Genomic DNA, 21,158 nt, shown 5'->3' with positions numbered 1-21,158 from the left:
GTATGAAACTAAGTGAAAGTTACAAAAATTCATTTGCCGTTTTGATCACTGCATCACTTCACTTGGATTTTTTGAGCACAACTGGCATAAGTGCATGAACACAATGGAAAAAATACAAGCAAGATATTACAAAACTATACTATACTATTAGAAAACAACAGTGCTTATTCAGGTCTGATACTGACCTCTGGTGGCCAAAACTAGAAATACACACAGTTGACTTGTTGACCACCTCATCTCAGCCTAATCTGATTTAGATCATAACTTTAACTTCATATTATTCAGTCTGTTACATTTACTTTGTCAAACTGCTTTACCCTTTTGTTCTATGATTTCATACATTTACCTGGTAGGTAACAAGGATATTATATAAATTATTTTGTCTTATACAAACTCTATCATCATGAATAATAACAGATGTTTAAAAGTTTCAGGAGGCACACGCCTCTGTACCAGTTTGCAGGTGCTTGGGCGTTGCAGTCTGTCCATTTTAAACAGATCACCTGAAGTGTAATTAGTGTTAGTACTAATGCATTCTAGAGCATAGTGCTATTATCTTGTAGAAACACTGTTTACTCAAGAGTCTTTTGTTAGATTCACAAATATCACAAGATGTGACTCCATGTTCCCATGACTTGTTATCAGCACACCATTCAAAAGCCAACATTAGCTACAGGTCAGGCACAATAGTTTCTGAACAATATATAGAGGTTTTGAAACAACATAGGTTGCCAAGCAGACATTAAGTTTTTCAGGGGCGGCCTTGTTTATTTCAGCAAGATGATACCAAACCACATTTTGCACGTATTATAACAGCATGACTCTGTAGTAAAAGAGCTTGTATGTTAAACTGGCCTGCCTGCAGTAATGACTTGTCACATTTTGAAAATGTTCGTTGCATTATGAAACAAAAAATATGACAAAGGAGAAACTGTTAAGCAAGTGAAATGCAACATAGAACCAGAGAAAACATGACCCTGTCCCAACCTTTTTTTTAGAAAAGTGTTGCTGGCATCAACTTCAAAAAATTCCCAAAACAATATAATTCCTCAGTTTCAACATCTGATGTGTTGTCTTGTGCTATTTTTAATTTTATTTAGTTATTAGTTTATATTTCATTTTTCATATTTTTTTAATCTACTGACCATTCAAAGTACTTTTCTCCTCAACCTAAGAGGTGTAGTAAAATATCCATGTCACAAAACAGGTTTGCATTATATAAACATGAAATTTGTCCAGCCTTCTAGGTTCTTTTTGTCCATAGATTATAAACCACACCCTGGAGACAAATATATAATTTTTAACAGAGCAGAGACACTCCTACTTGCTTTAAACATTTATTTTCGATTAAACAGATATCTTTTACATGATTCCTTTATCTTTGGAAGATTGAATCCATACATAAAGGGGGTGATCATTGGTTGGCAAAGGAGGAGATACATAGATAAAATAATGCGCACTTTATCCGGTACATTGGGCACATCAAGCCTGGAATCAATAATAATGTGGAATATAGCTCCAACAAACAAGTTTGATAGTGAGACAATCTGTGGTGTGCAGGTGGAGACAGCTTTTTGCTTGTTTTCTTTACATGTTTTCAGACAAACAGCCAAAATCTTCATGTAAGAGACTGAAATGAAAGTGAATGGGATAACAATAGTCATAAAGGCAAAAAGCAGGTCAGACATTTGGTTAAGCACTGAAGCTGAACATGCAAGTTTAATGACTAAGTGGTGGTGACAAAACACTTTGTCAATGACATTTCCACAAAATCTTAAACGGATGACTAATGAAAAAGAGAATATACAATTAACAAATGAATACATCCATACAATCAGAATGATGATACATACTCTCCCTGTGTTCATAATGACACTGTAGTGTAAAGGATCACAGATAGCTACATATCTGTCGTAGGCCATGGCTGCTAAACTGCAAAACTCAACAGAAGCACATGTATAGATATAACACATCTGCAGAAAACACCATGGCAGTGTCACTTCATGGGTATCTGAAAACATCTGTGAGAGCATGAGAGGATACAGAGATGTGCTGCCACCGATTTCATTCACAAATAAATTACATAGTAATATATACATTGGTTCATGCAACCTTTTGTCCACATATATGACCACAATAAGAACTATGTTGGCCGCACATATGGAAAGGTACCATACCAGCATTATGATGAAATACAGATATTTGAACTCTCCAACATTACCATAGGCTGCCAGCACAAAAGACACAATCTCAGTGGAGTTCTCCATTTCTCTGTGCACACCACCACACTGTTCAAAGTTGCAAAACTGAATGGACTATGGTCACAGAACAACAAAAGATCAGCACACTTGATGTGTGTCTTCAGTTACCTGTGTCTATATATGAACATAAATCAAAATTCACATTTTACAAATATGATCCAACATCACTATTATCTCAGATAAGAACGCCTTCAGGTGACTGCTGCTGCCCTCACAACTGAACAAGACAAAAGCCTCAGCTGAATTTTATACAGTTGTTGAACAAACTGGTGGGTTGGACTATGCTACTAGGCTGAGCTGCTAATGCAAGCTAAAACAACTTTCTTTAAAAAAAACTTTTCATTCATGTACAGTTTACAGTCTGAGTTTACCTTTGTCAACCATATATTACTTTTTTCCAGTTACCTGTTTTATTCTTTTTTTAAATCTGTGCTTGTAATATGTTAGTAAGAGTTTTTATAAGATGCTTATTAACATTAATACATGTTAATAAGACTATGTAGGTGGCAATATGGGCATCATAAAGATGATGACTGTTAGAGTATAAAACATTTATAAGAAACTGTGGTAATACTTTCTATGAAGACCACATCTATATTGCGTCATGGGCCGCATTCATAGTGAACTATAATGCATTTATGAGGGTTTATAACCACACTCATAAAAACACAATGATTTCTGATGCACTATATCAGCAGTATAGATGTGCCTAGTAAATAATTAAATGTTTGTGTGTTTTATGGATGCTCTTGACTAGCTTATTATAAAGCAATATCACATAAGATGGAGTGCTGTTGTACTAAATATCAGCACAGCTGTGATTCAGTCGGCTGTGGCCTCGTGTCAAAGCTCATACATACTGAGGTGGTTTTAGCTTCAGGTCTTAGCTAACAATACCAAACACACCACCAATATACAGAAATTTGACTGCTACCACCCTGAGAGCTATACCAATGTCGCAAGCATGCTAACGCGCTAATATAGAGGAGCGCGTTAGCATCCTAACATGCTTATCGTGTTTAGCTTTTACAAACTGCATCGAATTGGTAAAATATTAAAAACAGGCTTCAAGACAGCTGTTTTTTAAGGACTAAATAAGGGGAAAAAAATCTCTGTTGAATTTACTTTGTCAGAAAGCATAATTTTTTGCAACAGAAACTTTAACTCACCAACGTCTGATATTTTCATACTATACGTATTGGTGCTTTATGAGTAAAGAAAGTATTCATTTGCGATGAGCAGCATGTAAGCTGGGAAATTAATCTATATATCGATTCTAAATGCATTGCCATATTAAAAGTCATAGTACAATTATACTTTGCTAGAATGATACAATGAAAGTTACCATAATAAAATATTGCCATCCATTTATATTAATGTCTCTTTGGCTGTAATATGTTGTTCTGCCTGTGAGAAGCTTGAACAGCACATTTACTTTACTGAAAGTTCATCATCGCAGGAGTTAAGGAGAAATCAGTGATTGTATAGCATTAATGCAGTACATGAAATAAAATAAAAGCAAACTCTGACTTGCACACTTATTTTTTTGCACATATAGGTTTTGTGCAACTTCATAGATTATTTTTGTCTACACATCTTAAACCACACATGGAGACAAATCTGTCATTTTCAGACTTTAATTTATTTTGAACATTTTACTGGAAGTCTCTGCCCCAGGTCCATCCCCACAACTAAACCACTATGTTCATCCTCTTCTCGGATAATCAACAATATGAGCCATACTCAGTAATGTGACAAAGAAAAGAAAATCAATAACAACAATATACCATTCCCCTTCCATATTTCTTTACTTCGCAAAGTAATTTCTTACTATTTTCCTCCAGTCCTTTCCACAAATTGATATGTGCATACTCTTAAGATTGCAAACACAACTATAGTATAGATTTTAAATCCCTCCCTACCTCTGCTCGCATTAAACATTTATTTTCGATTAAACAGAAATCTTTTACATGATTCCTTTATCTTTGGTAGATTAAATCCATACATAAAGGGGGTGACCATTGGTTGGCCAATGAGGAGATACACAGATAAAATAATGCGTACTTTATCCGGTACATAGGCCTGATCAAACCTGGAATCAACAAAGTGGAAAATGCAGCCGACAAACATGTTTGATAGTGAGACAATCTGTGGTGTGCAGGTGGAGACAGCTTTTTTCTTGTTTTCTTTAGACATTTTCAGACAAACAGCCAAAATCTTCATGTAAGAGACTGAAATGAAAGTGAATGGGATAACAATAGTCACAAAGGCAAAAAGCAGGTCAGACATTTGGTTAAGTACTGAAACTGAACATGCAAGTTTAATGACTAAGTGGTGGTCACAAAACACTTTGTCAATGACATTTCCACAAAATCTCAAACGGATAACAAATGAAAAGGAGAATATACAATTAACAAATGAATACATCCATACAATCATAATGATGATACATACTCTCCCTGTGTTCATAATGACACTGTAGTGTAAAGGATAACAGATAGCTACATGTCTGTCATAGGCCATGGCTGCTAAACTGCAAAACTCAACAGAAGCACATGTATAGATATAACACATCTGCAGAAAACACCATGGCAGTGTCACTTCATGGGTATCTGAAAACATCTGTGAGAGCATGAGAGGATACAGAGATGTGCTTCCACTGATTTCATTCACAAATAAATTACATAGTAATATATACATTGGTTCATGCAACCTTTTGTCCACATATATAACCACAATAAGAACTGTGTTGGCCACACATATGGAAAGGTACCATAACAGCATTATGATGAAATACAAGTACTTTACCTCTCCAACATTACCATAGGCTGCCAGCACAAAAGAAACAATCTCAGTGGAGTTCTCCATTTCTCAGTGAAACACAGAGGTTAGCAGCAAAACTTGGTCATATTGTAAGTAATATACAGTATATAGTATATACAATATCGTAATATTGTTGTCTATTATCGTTTTAAATAATGCCTCAGCACAATATTCTATCTGCATTTAATTTTTCAAATCATCCTGTATTAAATATCTATTAAACACACTGAGACACTTGAGAAAATCTAGACTGCAGAAACAAAGAATCACAAGAAAAAGATTATTTTAGAAACCAATCAGCAAAATAGACCCTGACCTCTGTGTACCAATGTGCAACAGCACAACAGTGTGTTTCAAAACAACAAAAGTAAATTGATTATGGTCATAAAAGAATATAACATCACTTATTTTGAAAATGGATTATAATGCAGTTAACTGTTCAAATGCTTTAAAAAAATATATAAAATCTGATTTGATGTTTCTTCAGTCACCTGTGACAAATGTCAGGATATATAAAACTGTAGTCAAACAACATTAAATATATGTCAAATAACATAATTTAGAATTCACATTTTACATATATGATATTAGATCAATGATATCTTACAGATTTGAACAGCTCCAGGCTGCTGATGCCCTCCCAACTGAACAAGATAAAAGCCTCAGATGAACTTTATACAGTTGTGGTACAAAGAGATGGGTTGGGCTCTGCTGCTAATACAAGATGAAAGCCCATTCTTACAAAAACATATATATTTTTTGCATGGCCTACAATATGTATTGCTTAATTTATTACTTTCCATTCTATTTTTTATTATTCATTTCTAACAATTTATAGTAAAGTGCTTTGTTAAAGTGTTTGTTAATAGTTTAAGGTACAATATGTAAGATATTTACTGTATTAAATCATAAACTGAATATGCTGTGTCATCAGAGATTAAGGAAACATGCTTTATTGAAATACAAGCTTTTTGGTAAATTAATAAAGCTCATGCCGAAGCTATGGGTTGCCAGATATGAAACGAACTACAGCAATGGAGACAAATAAGGTGAATCAACGGAGTGAACGTTAGATGTCCGACCTAAAAAGCTCCATGAGCAGACACTTTGTAAAACACGGTAAATATTGGAGATGACTTGAAAGATAAAGATGTTTAGAGCCCAGAAGAAACCAGAGCACCTGTTTTTTTTCAGTGGTTTTCCACCTCATTTCCTCTGCAAATCAAAACTATGGTGTTCATTTTAGGACATCCTCAGATCTCAGACTCAGGTGTCAGACTCAAACGAAAAGGCATCAGGGTTGCCTAAAAGTCACTCAGTCTCAGAAAAACCTTTGTCATCTTCAGACAAAACGACCTCATCCTCACACAAAACGGCATCATTCAAAACGGCCTCATCCTCACATGAACCAAGAAACGAATGCAAAACCAAAACCACAAGTTAATTGTTGGACAACTAGCGTCAGGTGTGTCGAAGCATCCACATGCTACAAAAGAGAGATGGAAGTAGAAGCAGAGGGACGCACAAACAAAGCAGACGGAGGAGTGTGTAGACCCTGAGAGTTGGGGCCCCAGCTGGGGGACTAGAGCCAGCACCAGAGCTGGAGCCGTAGTCGTAGCCAGAGATGGGACCCCCTGAAGCATGGCTACCCCGGTCTGGGCAGGGATGGCAGGACGCTATTCCCCAGGCCGGAAGGTACTGCAAGTTTAAGATTGGAGTGGCGGGCACCAGGGGGTCAGCCATGGGACCAGGCAGGGGCGAAGCAAGGGGCTGGAGCAGGTAGCGGACGGCGTCTGTGCATGACAGTAGAGGACTGAGACCATGGACTGAAACAAGAGGCTGACAGTGGCCACGGGGAGCGACTGAGGGGAGTAATCAGTCACTGCCACATTTGAGGGATTCGGGGGATTTTTTAATTTTTTGGCATTTCTGAGCATTATTTGACAGAGACAGCTTGAAGAGTGACAGGAAATGTGAGGAGAGAGAGATGGGATGAATCACAGGTCGGATTCGAACCCTGGGGTGCCGCAGCAAGGAATAAGCCTTTGTACATGGGGCGGATGCTCTACTGACTGAGCTAAACGACACCTCATTCGAGGGACATTTTAAAGTATTTTAATGCATTTTATGTAAATAAATGACGGATTCTTTTTTAAATCATACCCCAAGTTTCTGCTCTGTTTCTGTTTTAAAAAGAACCTCTCTCTCTCTCTCTCTCTTTTTAACCTAGGGGTGCTGCAACATTTTAACTTTAAAGTTATTTATTTACAGTTTTAAATTCAACAACCCGTGTCACATTAGGACTTATTGCAATCTGCTGAAAGTAAATATAAGTTTACAAGTTTTTAATACTCTACCGTTATGATGATTTAGTTTGTGAGCTTTTTGGTTGATTACATTGACTGTAACTGTCTTTTTCTTTTGAATATATCATTTAGGTTTTGTGCATTAAGGTTTGATTCCTTAAGGAAGGAAATTTTAGTTTTAATTATCTGCCTTTTTTGATCATCAAGTTGAAGAGAAATTAGAGGTTGCATAGCATTAATGCAGTGATATGCAACCTGCAACCATGTAATTCTCTACAACTCCAGAGGTACCATAATAAAATACATGTCACAAAACTGCAAATATAACTAAATATAAGATTTGTCCAATGTTCTAGGGTATATTTGTCTACAGATCTTAAACCACACGTTGGAGACAAATAGAATATTTTTCCACAGAGCAGAAGATATTTATTTTCGATTAAACAGAAATCTTTTACATGATTCCTTTATCTTTGGTAGGTTAAATCCATACATAAAGGGGGTGACTATTGGTTGGCAAATGAGGATATACACAGATAAAATAATGCGTACTTTATCCGGTACATGGGGCACATCAAACCTGGAATCAACAAAGTGAAAAAAGCAGCCAACAAACAAGTTTGACACTGAGACAATCTGTGGTGTGCAGGTGGAGACAGCTTTTTGCTTGTTTTCTTTAGACGTTTTCAGACAAACAGCTAAAATCTTCATGTAAGAGACTGAAATGAAAGTGAATGGGATAACAATAGTCATAAAGGCAAAAAGAAGGTCAGACATTTGGTTAAGTACTGAAACTGAACATGCAAGTTTAATGACTAAGTGGTGGTCACAGAACACTTTGTTAATGACATTTCCACAAAATCTCAAACGGATGACAAATGAAAAGGAGAATATAAAATTAACAAATGAATACATCCATACAATCATAATGATGATACATACTCTCCCTGTGTTCATAATGACACTGTAGTGTAAAGGATAACAGATAGCTACATGTCTGTCGTAAGCCATGGCTGCTAAACTGCAAAACTCAACAGAAGCACTTGTGTAGATGGAACACATCTGCAGAAAACACCATGGCAGTGTCACTTCATGGGTATCTGAAAACATCTGTGAGAGCATGAGAGGATACAGAGATGTGCTTCCACTGATTTCATTCACAAATAAATTACATAGTAATATATACATTGGTTCATGCAACCTTTTGTCCACATATATGACCACAATAAGAACTGTGTTGGCCACACATATGGAAAGGTACCATAACAGCATTATGATGAAATACAAGTACTTTACCTCTCCAACATTACCATAGGCTGCCAGCACAAAAGACACAATCTCAGTGGAGTTCTCCATTTCTCAGTGAAACACAGAGGTTAGCAGCAAAACTTGGTCATATTGTAAGTAATATACAGTATATAGTATATACAATATCGTAATATTGTTGTCTGTTATCGTTTTAAATAATGCCTCAGCACAATATTCTATCTGCATTTAATTTTTCAAATCATCCTGGTGTTAAACAGGCCAACACACCCAAATAACACAAATAAAACTAAATGGTTTATGCTCATAAAAGAAAAAAAAACATAATGGAGAATGGAATATAACAACTTTTAAAATGTTTTTTTAAAAATATAAAAAAATAGCCATGTCATGAATGCCTCCTCGTGGCTGCTGCTCCCCTCTCAACTGGACAAGACAAAGGAAGCCACTGATATTTGTACAGTTCTTGTACAAAGATGTGGGATGGGCCAAGCTGATTATTCACCCCAAGAAACTTTTCTAATGTAACATTTAGGAAACTTTTGTTAATATGACACCTTTGGACATTACGAGAACTGCAGGCAACATCCTTGTGCTCGCTGCCCTCTGTAGACGCAAGCATGAACCAAGTGGTAACATCCAAGGATGTGAAGTGAAGTTAACGTGGAAGTACCAAAGACTGCAGTTCTTTGAATGATTCATGGTGAGCCAGCAGAGGCAGGACTGCCAAGATGGTGGCGTCTAGAGGCACCATGCTTTGAGCTTCACAATGACTCTTCAGAAACCTCACGGATATGGCAGCCATGTTTTATACAGCTTGTCATCAGATTACTGAATGCTGAAAATTGCTGCATTTTTTGCCTGTTAGCTCCATGATACTAATTTACTTGCATTTTGTAAATCACACCATCAGCCAACACCAAGAAGCAACCACCACGAGATTCCAATTGCATGGCTAAGCCATGGTCAGCCAGACCCAGCTTAACTTTGGTTACAATTGCCTGCCTTGCATCACTCTTAGCAAGTAGAAAGCAATCTCTTACATTAATTTGCTTTGTACCCCTGCATAATGTATTATTGGCTAAAATTACACAGTTTGTCTTAATATGTAAGTTAGTATCATGGATCACGTTAGCTGGTGAAGTAATTCATAAAGTTATTTGCTAGCAATAATGACAGTGGGTAAGCAAGCTGAGATTATGTTGATAACTCAAGACAGTATTTTACTATGTTAGCTAGCTAGCAATTCATCTGCGTTAGCAAGCACACTATGTGCACGTACTTTGTAGTAATGTTAGCTTTGACTCTGGACTGTTGTAGCACGTGCTGGTCCCTTGCATTAGTTTATTTATTTTATCGTTTTGCCACTTGGGGGCAGAAAATGTATCTAAGTCCCTGTTGTTTTCTCTTGTGTGTTGTTTTGTATTTGCTAACCTTGCTCTTTTGTGCCCAGGATCACTACTGACCTTTCTACCTGCAAGTAGTCATATTGTCATAGAAACTTGGACAATAAATTGTTTATCATCTCAAACCCATCCTTTGAGCCCCTGAAGAAATTGTGCCAGAAGAAATTGTATTATGACATTCCATATCTGATGTGTGAAATCAGCGAACTGTACCTTTAGGAGCAGTACTTCAAGAATAGTGTATATTGATTTGTATTATAAAGTATGAGGATGAATGATTGGAGATTCTAGACATAGCCTGACAAACCTTTAACTCAATGAATTAATCTGCTAAATACTACAGTTAATAGAAAATATATCATGCATGCATTGTATGGCACAATACTTAATAAAAATGCATTTTTAAATACTTCATTAAAGTTTTTATGTGACACACAAACACTTTTAAAGTTTAACAGTGGCAGGCCATTGTTACACACTGAGGATATATTCCCTACGAGACAACCTTTAGAGTTCAGTCTAAACATGAGATAAGATAATAAAGATTTGCTGATGTAATCTATTGTGAGGCAATGTCACAGAGAGACAGAAATGCAGAGTAAACATGATGATTAAGCCTCAGGGTCATTAGTCCAGAATATCTCTCTATTCCCCGGACATCAACCCCTTGTTGATGTTGTGCTCTGGGATCTGTGGTATCCAGGCAGGACTAACATGTACTGTAACTGTGTGCAAACTCCCTCTACACTGAGAGAAGGCTGCTAATGTCAGATACTGGATGACAAGCCCCAAAAAAACAGAATGTATGTGTTTTTTATGGGGTTGATGATTTAGCATTATATATCTGGTATGAGGTGGCACAGTGTTGCAGTAGTCAGAACCACAGCAAGGTGGTTCCTTGGTTCGAATTTCCCCAGCCTGGAGTTTGCATATTGTCCCTGTGTCTGCGTGGGTTTCTCTGGGTACTCCGTCTTCCTCACATAGTTGTCCAGGGTGTACCCTGTGTCTTCAATGTTAGCTGGGATTGGCTCTGGCCCCCAATAAAATGGATTGATGGATATCTCATACCTGGACAAAAATGGGAGGCCAAAAACAGAGAGGTTTACTCACATAGTTGTCCAGGGTGTACCCTGTGTCTTGTCCAATGTTAACTGATATTGGCTCTGGCCCCCATAAAAATGGATGGATGGATATCTCATACCTGGACAAAAATGGGAGGCCAAAAACAGAAAGGTTATTCTTCCGTGACCCCTTGACTACATGCACTTTTGCCCCCCAAAAGGCCTCTCACAAATCAGTGTTTAGTTTGTGTCCATTCTGGCCTATTGTAGAAACATGGTAGTGCGACATAATGGACATTCACACACATTCTTATATTTCAGTGATCATACACTAATGAAAACACTGTTTGCTGTAAACACTGTTACTTCAAAGATTGCAAAGGGGCCTCTATGCAGCAAGGTGTTGTGGGCATACTCAACACAATTAAGTTGGGAGAGTGAGGGTGGTTGCACCCCATAAGAGAACCTCCAGGCCCTGATTGGCTCTTACAGTTTGGCCATTAGTCTCAGGCTGAAAACCAGAGGAGAGACTTATTTGCACCCAGTGCCTGACAACATGACCTCCCAACCAGGTAGATGAATTGTGGACCTGAGTCCAAAACAATGACCACTGGAATGCAATCGAGACATGCTCTATCAGATGGTCTACAGCAGGGGTCCCCAAACTTTTGTTGGTGGAGGCCACATCAACTTTCCTTTCTGTGATGGGGGGCCAGGGTCAGTCTATAACAGGAACTGATGGACCAATGGACCAAAGTGACAACTAGTATTATCAGTATTATCCATTCGGCGACTGCGTATGGAGTCTGCAGACCATCTATTTTTCGATTGGTCTTCAACACAGTGGCATAGAACAATAAGGAAGTGTCACACAGACACAAACCACACATCTCAGTAAAACAGTGAAACAAACCACATCTCACTATTGTAAATTGTTTCAGAGACTTTTAGGCAGTTCCACCCAATCGTCCCCAGAGAGTTAAAAACTGCACTCTGAATCTATTTTCCGTTTCCTCAACAGTTTCGACATTTTGTTGTCTGGCTGTCTGTCTTCCGTTAGCTCGCCTTGCCTAAGGCCTGCTCTGCTTAAAAGTGAAAGTGACTGGAATAAGCTCTAGTTTTAACCACTGATTGGACTGTGAAAAGCCTCAACAAGAAATAAAAGCAGTGGTTTATTGGATCACAAATGAATTATGTTTTAATACTGCTCTTCTTCTCTGTACAACTGAGGAGAACATAATCAAGACAAGACAGAGGTGCCGTTACACCACCTCAATGCTTTACAGACTCCAAGTAGCTGATTTCAAGTCTGTGAATCAGGCCTTAATGATCAAAATGCTCATGAAACACTACTGAGGGAGACCAACAAAAAGAAGAGATTTGAATGAGACAGAAAAACAAGGTGATGGACATTGAACCAGTAGAAATCTGGACTCTGATGAGTCTAAATCTGAGATTTTTAGTTTCCAACTGCTGTGTTTTCATGAGGCAGAGAAGTTGAACGGATGGCATCTGTATGTGTGGTTCCCACCACGAAGCATGGAGGATACTCCCCCCACTCCATGTGATGGAGTGGTAATTTATTTATTTCTATAGAATGTTTCAGCAACATGCTTCAACATTTGGTTTGTACTTAGTGGGACTGTTATTTTAATTCTACGTGAAAATAGGCTCTGTAAGGCATATTTGACCAAGAAGAAGAGTGATGGAGTGCTGCATCAGATGACTGGGCCTCCCCAATCACCAGTGAAAACCTCATGAAACTGAGGGAAAGTGTACAAAGCTGTCAGAAAAGCAAAAGGAACCTACTTTGAAGAATCTAAAATCTAAAATATATTCTGATCTGTTTACACTTTTGAGAATAAAAATAAATAGAAACTATACAATACTATACTATATAACTACTATATACTTTTGACTGGTACTGTATGACGAAACATGGACAAGAATAAAATTATTCCTGAGGGTGAGTGAATAAACTCAGGAGCTGATTGGACTGCGAAAATACTCAACAAGTAATAAAAGCTACAATTACATTGTTTATTGGACCACAGATGTCCACATTTTTTTAATACTGTATACTGAGGAAAACATAATCAAAGACAAGACAGTGGTACCTCTTGTATGTAAACAATGACTAATGCAACTATTTTCAGTGGATTTTCCTTATTAGAATTAAATGACACAACAACAATGCAAAGAGTCACTCTTTTCTCTTTGACCTTGTTGTGTTACACTTTGATTTTGCTTGTAAATGGTGTTCTTATTGTTACTATCATACTAGAGAAAAAACTGCATAAACCCATGTACATCTTCCTATGTAATCTGTGCATTAATAGTCTTTTTGGGACAGCAGGCTTTTATTCCAAATTTATGTTCGATCTATTGTCAAAAACTCACGTCATATCGTATAGTGGTTGCCTCTTGCAGGTCTTTGTTATATACGTCTATGCAGCAACAGAGTTTTCTATACTAGCCCTGATGGCATATGACCGATATGTGGCTATTTGTCGACCACTGGAGTATCACTCTGTTATGACTAAACAGAGGGTTATTTTTTTGGTGTGTTTGTCCATATTTGTACCTTTCCTCTGTCAGAGTATTGTGGTAATAATGACCTCTAAGCTAAAATTGTGTGGCTCCCACATAGCAAAACTATATTGTGATAACTTTTCAATTCTTAAACTTTCCTGTAGTTCAATAACAGCAAATAATATTGTTGGATTTACTGTTATATTTTTCTATTTTGGGCATGACCTTTTCATCATGTGTTCATATGTGGAGTTGATAAAAGCAGCTTTAAAATCAAGAGAGGGAAGGAAGAAGTTTATGCAGACATGTGTGCCACATTTGTTCTGTTTGTTTAATGTCACAGTTGCTCTGCTGTTTGACCTCATGTACGTTAGATATGGATCAAACTCTGTATCACAGAGTGTAAAGAACTTCATGGCCATACAGTTTCTCATCATTCCACCAATTCTCAACCCTATTGTTTATGGACTGAAACTGACTCAAGTTCGCAACAGTTTATTACATTTTGTGTCCAAACAACAAACAATTAAAAGTTTAGGCTGATAAATTGTGGAACTTTGCAACAAACAATTAAAAGTTTAGGCTGATAAATTGTGGAACTTTGGTTTAAAGTCAGCCATGATATCTCATTAACATGAAAAACAATTATCAGCATATTCAGTGACCTGACCTTTCTTTCAAAGAATGGGAGTATATCTAAAGTGACCTGACCTTTCTTTCAAAGAATGGGAGTATATCTAACTACATGAAACCCCCTTTTCACTGGTTTCAGATGTGAACTCTCAGATTTACTTTCTGAGAGTTTTCACATTACAGTCTTTTAAACGTTTCATCATATCTTTAGAAAATGAAGATCAGAAAAAAACATTGCTGTTAGTGGCAAAGAACAACACAGGCCGATGCAAATTCTACATGCAGAGTAAGAAATAAAGAGGCTTTGTATTGATATATATATACTTTAAATTGTCACACTTTTCTCTTATTCAGTTTATTATTTGTTCATTTGTTTATTATTCAGCCTATTTTTATTTACTTTGTTTCAGAGAGCGGTTCATTAAACTTTATGGTCAATCTGGAGGCTGTATTTTGTGGTGTTGTATGTATTTCTAATATTTGTTCACCCCCATTGAATTGGTATTCTTAGAAAAGAAACAATTCCTAATTTTTCAGTATATTTACATTTATGGTGTTTGACAGAACGTGTGAGCTTATTCCATTTCAGTTCAACTTTTTTAATAGTGTAAATATGGCATGGTATATAGTGTTGAGACAAAACCTTCCTATCCGAGACACAGGAGGAGTACGAATCCAGGGTTCACCCAGAGACCCCCACCCACTCCATAAGCCTTTACAATCAGGATGCAGTGGCCCACAATTGTATGGACCTTTAGCAGTTAAATGTTTCCCACAAAAACCTGATTGGAATTTGTCTAAAATCAGTGTTGTGTGCAGTTAAGACAGCAGTGGGCAACAACTTTCTCTAAAATCATTGATAGATAAGGCCTACAGTTATTGATAGGGATGGATCACGGTTGATTTTAAAAAGAGGATGAACAAATGCATGTTTAAAATAAGCTGGTTCACAACCAGAATGCAGAGACCAGACATGGACCAGTAGATCTTTAGACCAAATAAATAGGAGGGAAGTTAAAACAGTTAAAACAAGATAGAGAGATAACCATTTACATTATGTCAGTGTCGTGGATTTAGGTTACTTTATTAATGTTTGCTGTTTTATTTTGTAATTCACCCTTCTCTTCGTATCTGTAACTTTACTTCCTGCTGTTGTTGTGTTCCCATCAATGACAGTATAAAGAATGGACAGAGCTTACTGCTTCTTCCGCCTCCTGGCTGACTTAAATATCGACAAAGATGTCGATCATTAGTGGATCTAAGGCAGGCCAGTGATGCCTGGGTGTTCTAATAAGCTATCTGTAACAGCACTTGCCTGTCAATTGAAGCAGTCACGCTGTTAATTATGCACAACTGAAAGTCTGAATGGGTGAGTTTAAAAAAAAAAATGACATGGAGACTACCACTTGGTCCACACTTGCGTCTACACAAGGATGTTGCCTGCAGTTCTCGTAATGCCCAAAGGTGTCATTATTAACAATTGTTTTCTGACAATGAAAAATGGGGCAATTTCACTTGTTACATGCGACTTAATGGACTAATTTCCAGACTCTTTGTTTTTGGTTTCCCTACCTTACTGTTGTTAATTTATATTCCATTCCAATTTTTTAAATCTATTTTTCTTTTAAACCTGTCCCATTTTTGATTTCACTATAAAAGGTAAGATAAAGGTGGTGAGGGCGCTTCAGAAGTAATCACACGGACATTATAATATGGACACCATTCTATTATTTAAGGATCGTGATTCCTCATGTGACAATGGTACAGTAGACATTGGACAAACTTCTGTGCTGAAGTCTTACTTCAGATACACTAATGTTGCCTTGGGCCCCCTGTTTTGTTTTGTTGCTCTTACTGCCTCTCTAATTTGTTTTATGTTTAGGAGCCTTTTGTATTTGCATTGTAAAACAAAAGAATAAAATATAAGTATAAAAAAACAAGTATTTTGAACATGCAAAGATGATACTTTTTGCTTTGATGACAGCTTTGCACACTTCTGGCATTTCCTGAGGTAGTCATCTGGAATGGTTTTCAATTATGAGGTGCGCCTTGTCAACAGTTAATTAGTGGAATTTTGCCTTATGCTCATCCAAGTAAAGAGAAACAACCAGTCTGTCACTACTTTAAGATATGAAGGTCAGTCAACCTGTAAAATTCCAGGAACTTTAAATGTGTCTTCTAGTGCAGTTGTAGGAATCAACAAACTGATGAAAATTACGAGTTACCTCTGCTACAGAGGAAAAGTTCATTTCATTTACCAGCCTCAAAGACCAATCTGTATGAACAAACTGTTTGTGCTTACTGCTCGTCACGCAGCCTGACCGGCCATGCAATTGCCTTGTGGCGAAGGAATGTACTGCATCAAAATGAACGAATCACTCACTGAGATGACTCATTACTCTCGAGTCATATAAAAGATTCTGTGGCTATATGTCAACCACTGGAGTATCATTCTGTTATGACTAAACAGAGGGAACTTCATGGCCATACAGTTTCTCATGATTCCACCAATTCTGTATCAACAACAAAAAAGTTAAAAGATTAGGCTGATAGATTGTGAAACTGAGATATGTCATTAACAGGGAAACATGATCATTGCTCTGATAACACAATATGGAAAATGATAGTCAGAGATGTACCCTGGCCTTTCTTTCAGAGAATGGATGTGTAAATTTTTTTTTCTTCATTTTTTTAGTTCTAATAGTGGTTTCCATAAAGAAATGTGTTTAAAGTCAAACAATTAAACAACAGAAAAGTTTAATTCCCAATACTACTGCTTTAACCTTTACACTGTCAGTGACAATAGACACAGCAGTACATGTTAATATGTAATTTTATTTTGTAAGTTACATGACTCAAGGCAGTTTATCAGACTTCATGCAGCTCCCTCTGGAACCACATAAGGTGTTATTCACTATTTCACAGATGCAGTAGCATGCACAGATACATTGTGTCTCTACTGGCACTTGGAGGGCATGCAAATTTTCCCAGCAGTTCCAGGCAGTCACTCATTTCCAATTATTCCAAAAATGTTTTGGTATTAATTACCTTGATATAACCATCATTGTATTCTCAGTAGAGAAGGTTTTGTACCTGGTATAGCAACTTCTACCACAGTTAGTTGAACAGACAAACAAAACACTCCTTAGAGTCCTAACTACACTGTTGTGTAGAGGCCACACAATTCGGCATAACTGACACATACAAGAAGTTTTGAGCACAACATGTCTATTATGACATTCATAGTGAATTATAAAGCATTCACTAAAAAGGAGTAATTTAAGTTTTAGTGCATGTTATGGATAAGGGTGAACCCAGATGATGTGCTGTAGGAGGGATGAGAGATGGAGAAAAGGGATTAGAGTTCAATGGCAGATATTTTATTCAAGATAATCATTTTTTTCTTCTTCACCTTATCATATTTCTTTGCCAGCCAAACAAAAAACCTGCAGCAGAGGAAGGGGAGTTTAAGTCACAAATTCCCAAATGAGTCCCAAATGAACAACATAAACTCACTGGCCAACCTACAGTGGTTAACATATGATATATGGGACATATACCTGGCTAACAATGAACATTTGAACTTCTTCACAGCAATGCATCATGTCTTGTAAATACAGTTTATGGCAGGTGGTTGGTTTTAAAGGAAGACTGCAAAATGAGCAATATATCTAGTATAATTGTATTTTCACTGTCTGGCTTCAATGCGACAGTCAGCTACAGAATGACTCTGTTCTCTCTCACTTTATTGTGTTATTGTGTAATTATAGTGGTAAATGTGTCTCTCATTTTAACTATAATACTGGATCACAACTTACATGAACCTATGTACATTTTTATATGTAACTTGTGCATCAATGGACTTTATGGTACTGCAGCTTTTTATCCTAAATTTGCTTTTGATCTTCTGTCTAAAATTCAGATAATATCATACGTGAACTGTCTGTTGCAGGTCTTTGTCATATACTCTTATGCAACAATTGATTTCTCTATTTTAGCTGTCATGGCCTATGACAGATATGTGGCTATATGTCGACCCCTGGAGTATCACTCAGTAATGTCTGTACAAACTATTGCTGTGTTGATCAGTTTGGCCTGGCTTGTACCTCTGCTCTGTGAGGTTGTAGTTATAAGTTTGACATCCAATCTGAAATTATGTGGCTCCCAAATACAGAAACTCTACTGTGAGAACTGGTCAATTGTTAAACTTGCTTGTGGTTCATCGAAAGCAAACAACGTTTTTGGATTGATTGTTATTTCTTTCTATTGTGCCCATGTTCTCTTCATTGTGTGTTCCTATGGGCAGCTTGTAAAGTCAGCTCTAAAGTCAAAAGAGGGCAGGAAAAAGTTTACACAGACGTGTGTGCCACATTTGTTATGTTTGCTTAATGTGACAGCTGCTTTGCTTTTTGACACAATGTACTCGAGATATGGATCAGCATCTGTGTCACAAAATGTAAAGAACTTCATGGCCGTACAGTTTCTCATTTTTCCCCCGGTTCTAAACCCCATTATTTATGGACTGATCCTCACTAAAATTAGATATAGAGTGGTGGCTTTGTGTGTGATGGCAGGTCAGAGATTGAAGTTGAAGCTGAAGGTTTGATTTATAAGATTAGCGTACTGTTATGTTAAACACACCAAATTGTCTGAGGTCAGTATACACAGTAAATAAGCAGTTTCTATACATTCCATGCTGTACATTAAGTGGTCAAATAAGAAGGTTTCAGGCATTAAATGCACAAAGCTTATAATAGGTGAGAACTATTATAGTGTTGCCGGTATATTAAATTCTGTTCATCTCTGTGTTATCAATAGTATATCACAGCAATTCAGTCAATTTGCTTTCATTTTTACATGGCTTACTTGTGAAAAGTGACCTTAATAATGAAATCAATGCCTGTGACCATAATTGTTTTAAGACTGTCAATAAGAATGTAAGCAAACAGGCCATGGGAGATTTCTAAGATGATGTCAGTTTGATATGTTAACAAACTAAATGAAATAGAGTTGAAATTTAATTAAAAGTTTTATAACTAGGTTCAGGAAGGACCCCATTCCCATTTCACATCTACTTAAACACACCTTATACGTTCACTCCCTCTCCCCAAAACCTTCTTTCTTTGGTAATCTCTCTCTTCTCTTCTCTCTTTCATTCAAACACATGAAGCATGGGCTCATAGAGCTACGGAGAGACTGTCATACCCAGAGTCTTTAAAGAGACTTAATTTGTATTGTACTTTATTTGTAAAATGTATGGCAAGGTGCTTCAACCGTGTCCCAAATGTCATATTGAGAAAATTTATAGAATAATTTATAGACGTTTTAGAAGCGTCTACCACTCAGAGGACACAGAGAATACACATCTTATCGTTTTTTGACAGATGCAAAGCATCACAGAAACAGATTGAGCTGACTACAAGTCAGACCCAGAAACAGCACAGAACAGAACCTGGTCAATTTTCAAAATAAAACACGGTGCAGACTTCAGATTGTGGAAAGGGGAAACAATTCTATTATGTAGCCTATTCACTCATGGACGCAGAAGCATATAAATATATATAAAAATAAACAAAATGTGCTTCCACTACACAGTAGCCAGGTTTATGAATTCAATATTAATAAAGCCAATTTGTGGGGTGTCATTTAGCTCAGTTGGTAGAGCATCTGCCCCATGTACAAAGGCTCAGTCCTTGCCGCGGTGGCCCAGGGTTTGAATCTGACATGTGGCTCTTTCCCGCATGTCATTCCCCATCTCTCTCTCCCCACATTCCTGTCACTCTTCAGCTGTCTCTGTCAAATAAAGCTCAAAAAGGGGAAAAAAAATAAATCTCTGCGGTGATCTTTGAGTTTTAGGGGTCATAATGTGTTCATCCTAAAACTGATTACAAGTATTGTTTTGATTTGTGTCTGTGTACTTTAAGTCTCAGAGGGATGAATGGACAAAAATGTACAATCATAATGATGTAATACGAGTGATGTAATTACAGATCTCCAGACTGACGTGTATATCTGTCCTATAGCTGATGAAAGGCTGCTGTAAAGGGCATCATTACTGTCAAGTCCCTGGTGGGCCCCGTGTGGAAAACAACAGGCTTCTGGGAACAGCGCTTACTACAGCCACCTAATTATGATCCGGTGGTCAATGTAGCTTTACCTATTTACCTATTGACCCCAAAAGCTGTCAAACAGGTTCACTTAAATAATGAATACCTCAGAGGGGATAATGTAGCTGTTGTTTTTAAAGAGTTACATAGAGCACATGCAGTAATTATGGTAGAAGTGGTCAACAGGTCATTAGCTCCACTCTCCTCTGAGAGCAATTAAAAAAACAACACCACCCCTCTGGAGAGCAAGGCCAGGCACTAACTCAGACAAACAGCCTCTTTAGCCAGCCACTGAAACCAGAAACAAACTCATTAAATCAATCAATTTATTTTACCTTAATACAGAGCAGTTTATTCAGCTGTTTTTTTTCTCACGATCAGTTGTCATCTATCTGGGTAATAAGTGCAATCTCGATAACAATTATGTGGAACAGAACTCATGTGTATGATCAATTAATCAGAGCAATGCCGCCATAAACTACCAAAAATCAAGTTTCTTTATTTCAGACGTTTTGGGTTGCATTATATTCAAGTGTACTTCACCAGATTATCCACTAAAAATATGAAACATTTTCATCCCATAAAATGTGATTGCACCTCACTCATCATTAGATCTTAAACTTCACAATACCATGAAAACGTATTAAACAATCTAACTTTGTTCACAGTTTGTTCTGACATTTCAGCATCCAGCTTGACCGTTGATTTTACCTCCATAACAATGCAGGCAAATGTATCTTGTGTAATCAGGTCACATCACACT

The 21,158-nt window shown here is 37.2% G+C and overlaps 5 protein-coding genes across 5 annotated transcripts; 2 read left to right on the top strand and 3 right to left on the bottom strand.

Annotated features, from left to right (window-relative positions):
• Positions 1-1,337: 1,337 nt before the first annotated feature.
• LOC104936974 (olfactory receptor 1496) lies at positions 1,338-2,267 on the bottom strand. The gene has a single exon (XM_010753087.3). It carries the CDS (start codon positions 2,265-2,267, stop codon positions 1,338-1,340), a length of 930 nt encoding a protein of 309 aa, XP_010751389.3.
• A 1,935-nt stretch (positions 2,268-4,202) lies between these two features.
• Positions 4,203-5,129, bottom strand: LOC109142771 (olfactory receptor 1). The gene has a single exon (XM_019277545.2). The coding sequence runs from the start codon at positions 5,127-5,129 to the stop codon at positions 4,203-4,205; it is 927 nt and encodes a 308-aa protein (XP_019133090.2).
• Positions 5,130-7,819: 2,690 nt separating this feature from the next.
• Positions 7,820-8,746, bottom strand: LOC104938818 (olfactory receptor 10A6-like). Its single transcript, XM_019277544.2, has one exon. The coding sequence runs from the start codon at positions 8,744-8,746 to the stop codon at positions 7,820-7,822; it is 927 nt and encodes a 308-aa protein (XP_019133089.1).
• Positions 8,747-13,256: 4,510 nt separating this feature from the next.
• LOC113748176 (olfactory receptor 11H6-like) lies at positions 13,257-14,198 on the top strand. Its single transcript, XM_027291144.1, has one exon. The coding sequence runs from the start codon at positions 13,257-13,259 to the stop codon at positions 14,196-14,198; it is 942 nt and encodes a 313-aa protein (XP_027146945.1).
• Positions 14,199-17,946: 3,748 nt separating this feature from the next.
• LOC104938816 (olfactory receptor 6N1-like) lies at positions 17,947-18,894 on the top strand. Its single transcript, XM_010755268.3, has one exon. It carries the CDS (start codon positions 17,947-17,949, stop codon positions 18,892-18,894), a length of 948 nt encoding a protein of 315 aa, XP_010753570.2.
• The last annotated feature ends 2,264 nt before the right edge of the window (positions 18,895-21,158 follow it).

This window comes from Larimichthys crocea, chromosome XVIII (genome assembly GCF_000972845.2).
Source record: "Larimichthys crocea isolate SSNF chromosome XVIII, L_crocea_2.0, whole genome shotgun sequence".
NCBI lineage: Eukaryota > Metazoa > Chordata > Actinopteri > Sciaenidae > Larimichthys > Larimichthys crocea.
This window is presented reverse-complemented; position numbering and strand designations above follow the sequence as displayed.

Bases quoted from the DNA above. Each gene is read 5' to 3' on its own strand.
- LOC104936974 (XM_010753087.3), bottom strand. From the start codon at position 2,267: ATGGAGAACTCCACTGAGATTGTGTCTTTTGTGCTGGCAGCCTATGGT.
- LOC109142771 (XM_019277545.2), bottom strand. From the start codon at position 5,129: ATGGAGAACTCCACTGAGATTGTTTCTTTTGTGCTGGCAGCCTATGGT.
- LOC104938818 (XM_019277544.2), bottom strand. From the start codon at position 8,746: ATGGAGAACTCCACTGAGATTGTGTCTTTTGTGCTGGCAGCCTATGGT.
- LOC113748176 (XM_027291144.1), top strand. From the start codon at position 13,257: ATGACTAATGCAACTATTTTCAGTGGATTTTCCTTATTAGAATTAAAT.
- LOC104938816 (XM_010755268.3), top strand. From the start codon at position 17,947: ATGAGCAATATATCTAGTATAATTGTATTTTCACTGTCTGGCTTCAAT.